Genomic DNA, 12,556 nt, shown 5'->3' with positions numbered 1-12,556 from the left:
ACTTGACCTTTATGGGACTCGTTTTCACAACACCTGAAGACTCACCAAGACCAGAATCAGTAGGTAAATCCTGCAGGATCTCATAATATTATATATTGTAGTTATGAGTAAATTATATGAAAACTTTACTCATCTAAATTAATAAGTATTTTAGTAAAAACTAATTGGTGTCACGAAGTCGGATTACTAAAAGCTTCCTCCATTATTAGATTTATTAGGGGTGTCAATCGTGTCGGGTGGGTTGGGTTTCGGGTTAACCCATGAATTTTTTTTATTTTTTTCAACCCGAACCCGAAGCAACCCGAACACGAACCCGCCTAACCGAATTTTATTTATTTATTTTTCAAAAAATTAATGAAAAAAATCGAAAAAATAATAAAATAATAATAATATTTTAATTTAAACACGTAATAACAAAATTTTCGATTTAAACTTGAAAGTTTAATGGTAGAAAATTAAAAGTATATTTATTAAATCAAATAAACAATTATTAAAAAAATAAAAAATATACAAAGTAAATATTAAATGATTAAATTTATCATATAAATATACAATAAATTTTGTTCAAACATACAATATATAAAAATATAGGTAATATTTTCAAAAAAAAAAAAAAAACTCGGGTCAACCCGTGACCCAACCCGACCAAACCTGAAACCCCTCTAAACTGATACTAATCCAAACCCACCCAACCCGAACCCGAAAAACCCCAACCCGAACCTGATTTTTTCTTGTTGGGTCGTGTTGCATTTTGACAACCCAAAGATTTATAAGTATGGTCAAATTTCAATTATTTTTTTGGTATATATATATATATATATTATTGTAGTTCTGAATAAATTATATGAAAACATTACTCATCTAAATTAACAAGTATTTTCGTAAAAACTAATTGATGTCACGAAGTCGGATCACTAAAAACTTCCTCCATGGTTAGATTTATTTTGATAATAAGTATGGTCAAATTTCAATTATATATATATATATATATATATATATATATATATATATATATATATACATAAATATATTAAAATCGAAGTGTGTGGGATGCCTTATTTTCTTGATTAGTAATTAATAAATTAAAATAATAATTTTATTTTTCACTCTTGAGAAAATAGACTCTCACAACTTTATATATTGAAAATATTCTCTGTACAGAAAAATATGTTGAGATTATTAAAACACGAAGCGAATTTGGTTTGTAGAATTGCACTTTTGCTTGGCCTGGAGCAAATCCATCATTTACGCGATTTGATTTGAATTTGGAATCTAATTCCCCAAATTGGAAAGTCCACACTTGTTGATTCTACGGTTCTCTATCTCAGGTTAGTGCCCGCGCTCAATTCCATTGATTTTCTTGAATGATTGAGAAAACTGGATTGGGTTTCAAGTTTCAACCTTCAATTGTTTCTTTTAAAAATTATTTTAATCTTCAATTGTTTCATGTAACGAAGTTTTCTAGAAGAAACTTCACTTTCTGAATCATTTTGGTAGAAGTTTGATTATTTTTTTTGGTAATGAGGGGAATTATGCCCGTTTCTTAATGTCGAACTTCTGTAATTTTGTCCCTTTATTTGTATTTGTTTTTCGTGAGGCGGTACTATGATTATAATCACATTGGTTTTAAATGTACAATACGGTGAAACTTCGTATGGCAAGATGAGCTTTTGCTGACAATTATTTGTTATGTGTTTGAGAATCTGATGCAACACTCTCTCTGTAAGAATGTGCACGAAAACACAGTGTATTTCTCGACATGCAGTTATCGAATTTTGGACTCGGGAAGCATTTTAAAGTTTGTACAAATTTATGTCCTTTGAAACCATGCAAGAGTGCTTACAAGTGGTTAATTAATCCTAAACCAATATTTAGAGCTTATCAGTGAAGATTATCGTGGAGGAAGTTGATTCTTGTCCATCTTGGTTTCTTCAAACGTTTGCAATGTTCTTCCTTTGGACTTACTCTGATTTGGAACTTGAATGATCATCCATGATGTTTAACTGGATGATTGAGCCAGTCATTTTCTTTAATGCCTGCAATGTATTTTTAGCATCTTACATCATTGTCGATTTTTTGGTCCTGTTTAAAGGACAACCCTATATAATTATGAACACGTATATATTCAATATTTTTGCAATTTCTGGCATGATGAATGGATGTAGTTTGGATGGTATAGGAAGCCTCTGCTGTCCTATGTGGAAACTTTGGTGAATTCTCATTATAATTTTGCTGCAGATAACAGTTCAAGCTGTTCAATCAACTAAAGCTGTGAAGCTTGCATCCGAGATTCAATGGTGAGCCAAACCAATTATGTACCCCCACCTTATATTCCTCTGAGTCAGTCAGATGCAGAAGCAGAAACAGTAACCCCTGTAGATGCAACGCCTGTTCAACAGCACATGAATAATGTGCCTGAAGAGTGGTCTTCTGGAATCTGTGCTTGTTGTGATGATATGCAGAGCTGTACGCTACTTTCTGCCTTGTGATCTTGATTTATAAGAAGCAAAAAAAGTGAATGGAAGGTGCCTTTTTGAGTAGTACGAGAAATATGTGATAATCATCTCTTTATTTTTTATTCTATCTGGGTAGAAGGCTTGTCTCATAATCTGTTAATGCATAACTGAGCAGTATTTTAATACTGTTTTTGTTTACTTATGCCCAAAAGAAGTTGAATGCGGATTGGAATCACCTTTTTTGAATGTAGTCTATTGTGGAAGTCCTTGTGGAGACTATGATAACTGTTTAATGTCCGCTAGAGGCAAATAATTTGAAACTAACATTTATTTCTTTCTGTGACGTATTTTCTTTTTAAAAAATGGAGAGATGTGTTTCTAGAGAAAGTTCATTGAGCTGTGTGGAAGTTTTCACACTTGAGAAATCATTGGTTCACTGTGTGACAGAGATTACTCAAGGTCAAGCATGACATCAATAAGAATTCCTTTTTAGTAAACTGAATTTATAATTGGACATGAATTGTGTTGGATCACGTCAGAATTATCTTTCCAAAATAGTTTATGGTGTTCTGGTGTTTTACCAGAGCTAATATGACTCCGTGATATCTCACCCTGATTTATATTATTTCTTAACTAACTTCAGCGTTTACTCAGGTTGTGTTGGCTTAATTTGCCCGTGCTATCTTTTTGCCAAGAATGCAGAGTTTTTGGGGTCCGGAACTCTAATGGGATCTTGTACAACTCATTTTATTTTGTGGTCTCTTGTTAATTCCGTTTGCTGTGTGTTGACTGATGGCATTCTGTGGGGGTTACCTGGATGCTTTGTTGCATGCTATGCGTGTGGGTACCGAAGGACATTAAGGTCAAAGTACAACTTGCAGGTATATCTTTGCATTTCATGCTTTCATGTATAAATTTCATCATTCATGAAATCTAAAAAAATGAAAACAAAAAAATGTAAACTTTCATGTATGCGTGTATCTTCTCTAACAATTGCGGCCAAGTTTTCTACCGTAGATGTTCAAGGATGGTTGACTTGGTCTTGTGATTTTGGTTGTTTAATGTCGCTCTGATAGTTGAAGTGTTGGCCATAGTGTTGGTGCCTTGACAATCCATCCGTGTTGATAATACAAAGTGTTGCATTAGTTCCAAGAAAGACTTGGTTCCTGAACTTAACATTTGGCTCAATTACTTTGAATATGGTCAATGTGTTCTAGCATGATCGATCAATTGCCTTTGCATGGTGATGGAGTACTTAGAATTTTGTCTTTTTGTCAACTGTCCACCTGCTGGATTTATGTGGGAGTTTTACAGTGAATATGGTTTGATATGACGGTGTCGAATATTTGGTTCAATAATATAGACTCCAAAAGGTTAATGCTCCCAATGATATAGACTCCAAAAGGTTAATTCACTAGTTGCGTCATCCCCTTGGATTCAACTAGCTTTGGCTATTGTTGTCCTCAAATTAGATTCTTGTTTGAGTAGGACATATCAGCATTTTCTACACCTTTGATCTTGGATGTTGGGCTTATGGTTTCTGTTTTTCCTTTATCTAATTGAAAGTGTCTATTAATCTCTTGTGCTACATGCCACTAAAACTGTGTAGCATAGTTCTGGCGGAAAGAAAACTTGTCTGGTGATTTTATGCCATTTTACAACCAGTTCTTTAGAGGAAATTGATTCCGATGAGCGATCAAATTGATCAAATTTAATACAGTAGGGAAAGCTTGTATTTTTCATGAGCAATTCGGCAATTTTCGTAACATATATATATATAGAGTGGCATCAGCGTGCCTCTATTATCCTCAGTACTTTTTAATCTGGATTGTGCTTTTATTCCGAATTTTTCTTTCTTCCGTCGTAGCTCTAATTTTTATCGTTCCTATGCTTGGAGAATACGCTCCTGGATAAGCTTATGATGTTCCTTGTTTACCTTCTCATATGTGTCCAAATGTCAGGAAGGATATGTAATAAACCTTGATACAGCAGCATATTATTTATAACTCTAGTTGCTAATGTATGAATATTCTGTAGAAATCTTGCTTGCCAGAATTACTCATTACGTTTCTATGACCATTGACGATAATGAGCGATCAGCTGTGCAGCTAAATTACCGTGTTATTTAATTGAAGAAGGGAATGATGAATGGTTATTCTCAGCATTATGTTAGTAACAATGCCAAAGTAGCTTATAATCTTGTGAAATTATGGTGATTTTTGACTTTGCAGATCAAATAACTTTCCCATGATTTCTTGGTTTCTTTGATATAGGAAGCGCCATGCGGAGATTTCATCACTCATTTCTGCTGCCATTTATGTGCCATATGTCAAGAATATAGAGAAATTCGGGAGAGGTCTGGAAGCTCAAATCCTCCGAGTCAGACGTTGGAAGTTACGGCACCTACCTTGCAGACAATGGAATTGATTTCATCGAAATAAGCTCCATTATCCAACTAGTATTACTTCTATTTGATGATGAGTTAGTTGTACTGTTAGTTAATTATTATGTGTGTATTGCTACCTCGTTTTTCCTCCTCTCTGTTTTTTAAACTGCCGAAAATTTGCAGCCTTCAGTTCATATATTTTCAGTGTGAAGGCATCTCATTATTTCCCGTTTTTTTTTCAACCTCAAGTGAGTGGTTAGTTCGGCTAGTACTCTTAATTATCATTTGCTATGCATGACAGTTATTTCTATGCTTATCTGGAGTAAAAGCTCGTCCTACCATGTAAATATATGTGGGAAGAAGTTTTAATCCTGGAGCAGAGCATAGATTCGCCCTGTGTTGACATAATATGTTTTGAAACATGATATTTGAACTGTTATTATTTAAGAAAGATTCGAGTTGCACTGATATAATCGGCTACACGTTCTGTATGTTGGGGGGTAGAAGATTCATGATTTTATGTTGCACACGTGTAAGTTTGGCTGGATGGCATTCACAGCATCACGGACCCTTAGCGTATAAATTCTTTTATACCAATGTAGCAATCAATCTTGTACAAGGCCAACTTGAATGAGACACTTGATCTTTAAGCTGGTAACAAGGAATGTGTCTTGAATAAAAGCAAATTCGTAAACAAAATAGAGTTTTTTTTCTTCAACTTATACACCATGGATCATCATTTACGCCTTTGTCCTACACTTGTTTGATTAATTAGATCCTAACTTTATTTTAAGTTTGCATCTTATCGTCCTTATTCAATATCATATGTGGGATCCATAGACAATATCATGAACCTTGTATACAAGAATAAATGTAGTTCGTTGGATACTCGCTCACGATAAATACTGTGGTTTTACTCAACTCGGCAAGATGCCGGAGGATGTCTTGCTCATAGATTCGTGCACGTAATTCTCGTCAAGTTCAATCAAATTGTTCTCAAATCTTGTGGACATTGAGTTGGGATACTGGGTTCTCCATCATGTAGGGGAAGACAGTGAAGGCGAAAGAATCAGCACTAGTTCCGATTTCCATGAAACGAAAGATCAGAAATAACAATAATAGGAGACAGCTGAGAATCTAATTCCATCAATCAACTCAAGTTGTTTTGTATACTCACTCGGATAGATAGAGATGTATGATTCTCATTAGATGTAAAGATAATATCGAGAAGAGAACCGTATTGATCACAGCTGATAGCTGAAAACTCTACATCGCGTATAATAATTATAATAAAAAAAATCAAAATCTTGTTATCAATCGACAAGATAATTGGATTTCGGATTTTGTTCGTCTTAAATCTCAAGTGTATACGTGACCATGATAATTGATATGAGAATTCAAATTCAACCTCTAATTTGCGCGCTTTCTAATTGTTGGCTGTCTACGTTATTAGTTGTAAGTAGTACCTTCATGTGGTTGTCGAACAAACGAATTTTAGGTGAAATTTCATCGGCAAATATTGATACAAGCATGTTTAAAGAGAGAGTAGATAAAGATGGAAAAAAAAAATGAAGAGATAAATTCCACCAACTTGCAAGATTCTCACGATTTGTAGTATACCACTTCTTGATATTTGAACATGTTTATCAACTATATATTACCACCTTAATTTACGTACAAATGATAAGATTGTGATAATGTTTGGTGGTTGTTTCAAGCTGCAAGCTCCTATATCTAATGCTATGTCTGTAAGTAATCCTATATATATATATATATATCTTCAACCTTTGTAATTATTATTATTATTAGTATTTTTCGAGAATGAACTTATGGATTAATTACTAGAATTTAAGAAATTTAGAGAGTATAACTTTTTGAATGTATAGATTGTGGAGCTTTTGGTCCATATGGATTGCGAAGGATGCCAGAAAAGGATACGAAGAGCTATCTCTAAATTGGATGGCAAGGGTTTTGCCTCTACATATCACCATTCGATCGGGTTTAATTTAAACCCATTTTTTAAAAATTATTTATTTTGAGTTTAAGGAACAAAAACTGCCCAAATCATTGAATATGATCGACTGCTCTCATTCATCACCCGACACAATCAGAAATTTTAAAATATTGTTGCGATCAACCACCTTTTAAGTCTATACAATGCATGTACAGCAACACTTCGAAAATTATATTCTTAAATGAATTAAACATACAATATGTCATTCATCATATCATCATCGCGAGCAATCGTCGTAAAAATCCAAGTTTTTCGTCCCAAAATTCCGGTTTGTTTATCCATACAAGTTTGAAATCAATGATACATAATATAATGCAGGTGTTGACAGCTTAGAGATAGACATGGACAGGCAGAAAGTGACCGTGACGGGATATGTTGACAAGAGAAGAGTCCTAAAACTTGTTAGAAGAACAGGAAGAAAGGCTGAGTTTTGGCCATTTCCGTATGATTCTGAATACTACCCTTATGCATCTCAATATTTGGATGAATCCAATTTCGCTTCCTCTTACAATTACTACACCCATGGATACAACGAGAGTGTGCACGGCTACTTCCCTCAGCTCCCGTACCAAACCATCGACGATAGGATCACGTATAGTTTCAATGAAGAAAATGTTCATGCTTGCATGATCATGTAGTACTTTTTATACATGTATCAATCTTCTAATTACTCATTTAGATGATGATATGTGCATGCTCACTTCAAATCTGCTCTAAGAATACACTACGTTTAGAATAAAAGTTGTAAAAAATCTCTATGTTTGGGGTCATAGCTTGTTTCCATTATATATTATCTTGTGCATCCGGATCTCTCTCTCTATAATACAACATTAACTATAATTAGGGGTGATATATCGTACCGTACCGTATCGAATCGAAAACCATATACTGTATAGAAAAATTACGGTATAAGAAAATATATATCGATACCATAGGTTCATATAACTAGCATATCGATTAGACCAAAATTTTGCAGTATACTGATTTCAGTAAGGCATCGGTATTCCGTTTTATATCGGAAAAAACTCTTATATTTTTTATTTTATTACTTTATTGTTTAGAAATATTATGTAATTTTAAATTTCTATATATTGTTTCGGTATTTTGGTATATATCGAAATTTTCAAATTTCATACCGTTACCGTACAAAAAATTTCGGTAATCATTACCATACAATACCGAAATATTCGATATACCAAACATTTCGGTAAATTCAGTATTTTCAATATGATAACTATGATATACGAAGTTTCGATATTTTTTTCTCACCCTAACTATAATGATGTGCTCTTTGAGGTGTATTGATACCCCACAATTAAAATATGGAGAATAAGAATAATTAGTGCATTATTTTTTCACCTGATCATAATCAAATGATCTATTTAGAACAAAGATAAAATGGATGCGGGAGGGAACCAAGACATTCATACAAACATTTAAAGAATATTATTGGAAGAAAACTGATAAAACTATTTTATACCCCAGGAAGGGAAAGAACCCGAGCCATCTTGGGACTCGAGCAGAAGAACATGACCGAGAGCAAGAGGAAGCTAGGAATTGGACCAGTATGAGTGAAGGCCGAAGTGCTTTTCTGAGAAGTCATCCCTGAGTTCGCAGAAACAGCTGATCAGGGCTAACAAAAGCTCGAGTGAACCTGGGCTCCTGTCTCAGCTCGGGCCGTGTAAGAAGACCTAGAGGACTAGTGTAAGATGGACCGATCGATTTGTAAACTCAGCTCTCTTGTGAGATGATCTCATAGATCAACTCTGCTCATATTTACAATAATAATTAATGCTTTTGACATAAAAAATAATTTTTTTCATTAGTCATCCAAATAGAACATCGTCTTACAAAATTGATTCGTGAGACCGTCTCACAAAAGCTTTTGTGTACCAAAATATGATGCATCACAAATTAAAGTTTCAGCTTCTCACTAAGTAATTAGTTACTTACAAGTTACCAAGTTACTTGATCATACTTATCAAACAACAATTTATACTTCATTAATTATTAAGTAACTAGTCACACTTAAAGTATATATCCTTTGCATTTAAATACACAAAACGTAGTTGTAGTAAATTAGTTAGGGTGTTGTATTAAATGATTAATCATCAATTAAATTAATTTTTTAATATATCTAATGTTTCTGTATATTGAATAAAAACAATATTCTTTACACATATCTATGACATTCTGTTTTGAAAACTATTGATAAGCTAATTTGTTAATTAATGATATATCGGCTTCTGTGTACAGATCAATAATAATCATGTGAACCTCCTTTTGTTCTCGCACACATTATTAAATGTTAGCAATTAATTTTGGTTTATGACAATCAGAAGGCAAATCATCCCTCGACAATAAATTTATATATATATATATATATATATATATATATATATATATATATATATATATATATATATATATATTTGAGCATTAAAATAATAAATTTCTAGTTTTGATCTACGGTACACCAATTTCAATATTTCCGGAATGCAACAGAATGTAACGATTAAAGGGAAAATAAAGTCAATACATCACACAAAATATTATGGTAACAACAAATTTAAAATTCTCTCCAACTTTTTTTCCAGAAACAAAAAAAAAAAAACTAGGAATCCCCAAAAGCAGGTTTCGTGCAGTTGAAATCAAGAATTTCTTGGGACCTGAAAATGAATTGAAAGACAATTGATCCAGATTATTAGAGTACTGTACACGTGGTCAAACAGCTGCCAATTACAAAATCTACCACATTCTTATTTTCAAAATTCAATAAAAAGCATGCAAGTTGGAGATAGATACCATTTTCCAATTTACTTTTGTGTAATTTGCATATACATATAAATATATATGAGTAGACTTCTTGTGAGACAGTCTCATAAATCTTTATATGTGAGATGAGTCAACCCTATCGACATTTACAATAAAAAATAATACTCTTAGCATAAAAAATAATATTTTTTTATGAATGACCCAAATAAGATATTCGTTTCACAAAAAACGACTCGTGAGACTGTCTCACAAATTTTTTTGCATATATATATATAGAGTGGGTCTCATGTGAGACCGTCTCACGGATTTTAATCTGTGAGACGGGTCAACCCTACTCATTTTCACAATAAAAAGTAATACTCTTAGCATAATAAGTAATATTTTTTCAAAGATGACCCAAAAAATATCCGTCTCACAAATACGACCCGTGAGACCGTCTCACACAAGTGTTTGCCATATATATATATATATATATATATATATATATATATAATATATATATATATATATATATATATATATGCTAATATATATTAATAATATTTTCCAATTTATTCTTGAATTATATGGTAAATACAAAGATCTCAAGTACAAATAACGATGTATATAATGGGAGAAATTTTCCATATTACCTCAAGATCAACTAATGAAAATTTTAAATTTTACGAAGCAGAAGACATTTTGGGGTCAAATATATAATTTATTTTGTGGGGTATTAATTCTAGAAATAAAGAAAGTCAAATGATTAAAAATTAATCATTTTTAACTTTTTGAAGGAAAAAAAAAATATAAGCTATCACATAACTCACAAATTGCGCACGGTTTTAATGTGATATAATATTTTTGAGAGTTGTTGCCAAAAACAAGTTTAACGTTGTCTTGAGCGATTTAACACTGCTTCACAACATTTTAAAATGGCTCGAATCCGTTGTCGTATAGGATTTTTTTGTCGTGAAAACGAGAATATGAATCATGATTATTTAGCTAACAATTTGATTTCTTATAATATTTTTCAAACGAGTTACAACTATATTTCAACGATTTACTTAAAAAATTTATACGATGCACATGAAAGATCATGCTTACGAGTTCTTACTTTATTAAAACAAAAATATATATATATCCCATGACATCAAGATTATCATAGTATATCTCACTTCTCGAAAGGCGATGAATCATGGGAATTCAGTGCGTGTAGATATCTATCCCTTTTGAATATTAATGTATAACTGATGACGTTTTTCAGCTAGGAAACACAAGTTCCAAGGCTACAAGTTTCATAAATTATAAATAAATGACTTAATAGATGAGAGAAAAAAAAAATAACAATGCACGAATAGTCAACTTAATATATAATTAATCACCAGTAAAATAAGCTTTCTCCATGCTGCAAGCTGTGCACCAGAAATCCATACTCATTGACTTGCAATGGCATCCCTGACGAATGAAATAACACAAAGTCTCCCCCAAACATTTCCTTAATATCAAAAGTCCCCCTACTCACATCTGTTGCTACTCCATTTACAAACACTGTAATCACTCCTGAAATATAAAGTTTATATGAGATGTAATTTATTTGAATTATTGTAGTTAATGGTTATATTATTTCGAAAAAAACAAAGCTAGTTTTCATGGAAGTGGGATGAAGTTTGATCTTCCATCTTATAAAAGCTCAATAATTTAGTTGGGGCTGGATATGTTAATTAAAAACAATTGGTTGATAATGAATAATTATATCATGACATGCATGAGATTTTAAAATATATTTATTAATTTATCACAATTTTCACAGGCCACAGCTACTGTTGCGTGCTAGATTTGATGGTTAAGACATAAGAAATATATATGTACCAGATCGGAATTGCGAATTCGTAGCATCGGAGTGTCCAAAGATTGAGTTTTGGCCGCCAAGTTCTTGAAGTCCCGGATACGAGAAAAAATAATGATCGGTACTAATCCCGCGAGATGAGGAAGAGCCCGAGTCCACCAAACTGCAGGAGCCTGTGTTAATACAAAAAGAATTTGTTGCAAATCCACCAGCTGCCACGGCTCTCTTTTCATTCTGAATCCCCCGCTGCGGCTCTCCCGTGGCGAGGCTTTCCTGGATTTGTCGCTGCCTTCGGCGCGACCGGGAGCGGCGGTTCTGGAACCAGTAGAAGACATTGGTGTCGCCGACGGATCCGAACTTCTCGAGCATCTTTCGAATCCTCACAGTCTCGTTTTTGGATGGATTGACCATCCCGCTGTTGAAGATTGATTCAAGAAAGAGGGTTTGTTCGGGCTTTGGAGTCCACCGTGACCGCACCGGCTCGTGTCTCGGGTCGGTGGAGGCTTCCACAGCGTGACTCGGACGTGTGGCAGTGTCTTGGGCCTGACTGTACATGTTTATTCAAGAGAACGACGAGTACCTGTTACTTAATATTTGGAGTAGTATTTAAAGACCAGCTGCGTGGAGCTATCAAATAATATTAGGAATATTGAGACTGACAATAAGAGTGAATGATTGATTTGTAATATCTCGTATTAATCATTTTCTGAACGACGGATATAGCATATAACTCGTATTTGTATTTTTTGAATATAAGCAAATAAGTTGTTTTACATAAAATATTATATAAATGGATAATTATGGGAATGATATTTACGTGTTGTGTGAAGTATTATAACATTTTAATATATTATGCTTATATCTCCGAAATGGATCTCAATCATTTGAAGTTTATAACGAGGATTTAGAATGTGACCTAGGAAAACAAGCTTGTTTACCTTCTCAAGATCACTCTAATACTTCTTGAACTTACTCTCCATTCTCTTAACAGCTTTTTGCAATGAAGGATCTGTAGTTTCGAGTATTGTCTCATCAATGATTGTCCTCATTGCAACTATTTCCTCCCAAATCAAGGGTGATGTAGTTTTCTTGGTAGT

General features: G+C 33.3%; 3 protein-coding genes across 6 annotated transcripts; 2 read left to right on the top strand and 1 right to left on the bottom strand.

The window, feature by feature from the left end:
* The first annotated feature begins 1,144 nt into the window (after positions 1–1,144).
* On the top strand, positions 1,145–5,062 carry LOC140839440 (protein PLANT CADMIUM RESISTANCE 10). 2 transcript variants are annotated; one of them, XM_073206143.1, is made up of 4 exons: positions 1,145–1,328; positions 2,239–2,466; positions 3,111–3,337; positions 4,730–5,062. In XM_073206143.1, the coding sequence occupies exons 2-4, from the start codon at positions 2,295–2,297 to the stop codon at positions 4,895–4,897; spliced, it is 567 nt and encodes a 188-aa protein (XP_073062244.1). In that variant the 5' UTR covers positions 1,145–1,328; positions 2,239–2,294; the 3' UTR covers positions 4,898–5,062. The 2 variants fall into 2 exon arrangements, with proteins under 2 accessions (XP_073062244.1, XP_073062245.1); XM_073206144.1 differs by lacking the exon at positions 1,145–1,328 and adding an exon at positions 1,384–1,493.
* A 1,390-nt stretch (positions 5,063–6,452) lies between these two features.
* LOC140837913 (heavy metal-associated isoprenylated plant protein 45-like) lies at positions 6,453–7,642 on the top strand. Of its 3 annotated transcripts, none has more exons than XM_073203991.1 (3): positions 6,453–6,590; positions 6,729–6,804; positions 7,175–7,642. In XM_073203991.1, exons 1-3 carry the CDS (start codon positions 6,540–6,542, stop codon positions 7,492–7,494), a joined length of 447 nt encoding a protein of 148 aa, XP_073060092.1. In that variant the 5' UTR covers positions 6,453–6,539; the 3' UTR covers positions 7,495–7,642. The 3 variants fall into 3 exon arrangements, 2 of the variants coding, with proteins under 2 accessions (XP_073060092.1, XP_073060093.1); XM_073203992.1 differs by having other exon boundaries at positions 6,500–6,590; positions 6,729–6,841; XR_012119505.1 differs by lacking the exon at positions 6,729–6,804 and having other exon boundaries at positions 7,175–7,382.
* A 3,349-nt stretch (positions 7,643–10,991) lies between these two features.
* On the bottom strand, positions 10,992–12,054 carry LOC140839207 (WUSCHEL-related homeobox 11-like). The gene is made up of 2 exons (XM_073205840.1): positions 11,483–12,054; positions 10,992–11,173 (listed from the first exon to the last, which is right to left on the bottom strand). The coding sequence occupies exons 1-2, from the start codon at positions 12,012–12,014 to the stop codon at positions 10,992–10,994; spliced, it is 714 nt and encodes a 237-aa protein (XP_073061941.1). The 5' UTR covers positions 12,015–12,054.
* Between the last annotated feature and the right edge of the window lie 502 nt (positions 12,055–12,556).

This window comes from Primulina eburnea, chromosome 8 (genome assembly GCF_022965805.1).
Source record: "Primulina eburnea isolate SZY01 chromosome 8, ASM2296580v1, whole genome shotgun sequence".
Taxonomy (NCBI): domain Eukaryota; kingdom Viridiplantae; phylum Streptophyta; class Magnoliopsida; order Lamiales; family Gesneriaceae; genus Primulina; species Primulina eburnea.
The sequence above is the reverse complement of the archived record's forward strand: the minus strand, read 5'-3'. Positions and strand labels throughout refer to the sequence as shown.

What these genes read in the sequence shown, in the direction of transcription:
- LOC140839440 (XM_073206143.1), top strand. Translation starts at nt 2,295, where the DNA reads ATGGTGAGCCAAACCAATTATGTACCCCCACCTTATATTCCTCTGAGT. An exon ending in TTGTGATGATATGCAGAGCT is followed by an intron (nt 2,467 to 3,110) that starts GTACGCTACTTT and finishes GCGTTTACTCAG; the next exon opens with GTTGTGTTGGCTTAATTTGC. An exon ending in GGTCAAAGTACAACTTGCAG is followed by an intron (nt 3,338 to 4,729) that starts GTATATCTTTGC and finishes TCTTTGATATAG; the next exon opens with GAAGCGCCATGCGGAGATTT.
- LOC140837913 (XM_073203991.1), top strand. Translation starts at nt 6,540, where the DNA reads ATGTTTGGTGGTTGTTTCAAGCTGCAAGCTCCTATATCTAATGCTATG. An exon ending in CTATATCTAATGCTATGTCT is followed by an intron (nt 6,591 to 6,728) that starts GTAAGTAATCCT and finishes TTGAATGTATAG; the next exon opens with ATTGTGGAGCTTTTGGTCCA. An exon ending in AGCTATCTCTAAATTGGATG is followed by an intron (nt 6,805 to 7,174) that starts GCAAGGGTTTTG and finishes AATATAATGCAG; the next exon opens with GTGTTGACAGCTTAGAGATA.
- LOC140839207 (XM_073205840.1), bottom strand. Translation starts at nt 12,014, where the DNA reads ATGTACAGTCAGGCCCAAGACACTGCCACACGTCCGAGTCACGCTGTG. An exon ending in GAATTCGCAATTCCGATCTG is followed by an intron (nt 11,174 to 11,482) that starts GTACATATATAT and finishes TTTATATTTCAG; the next exon opens with GAGTGATTACAGTGTTTGTA.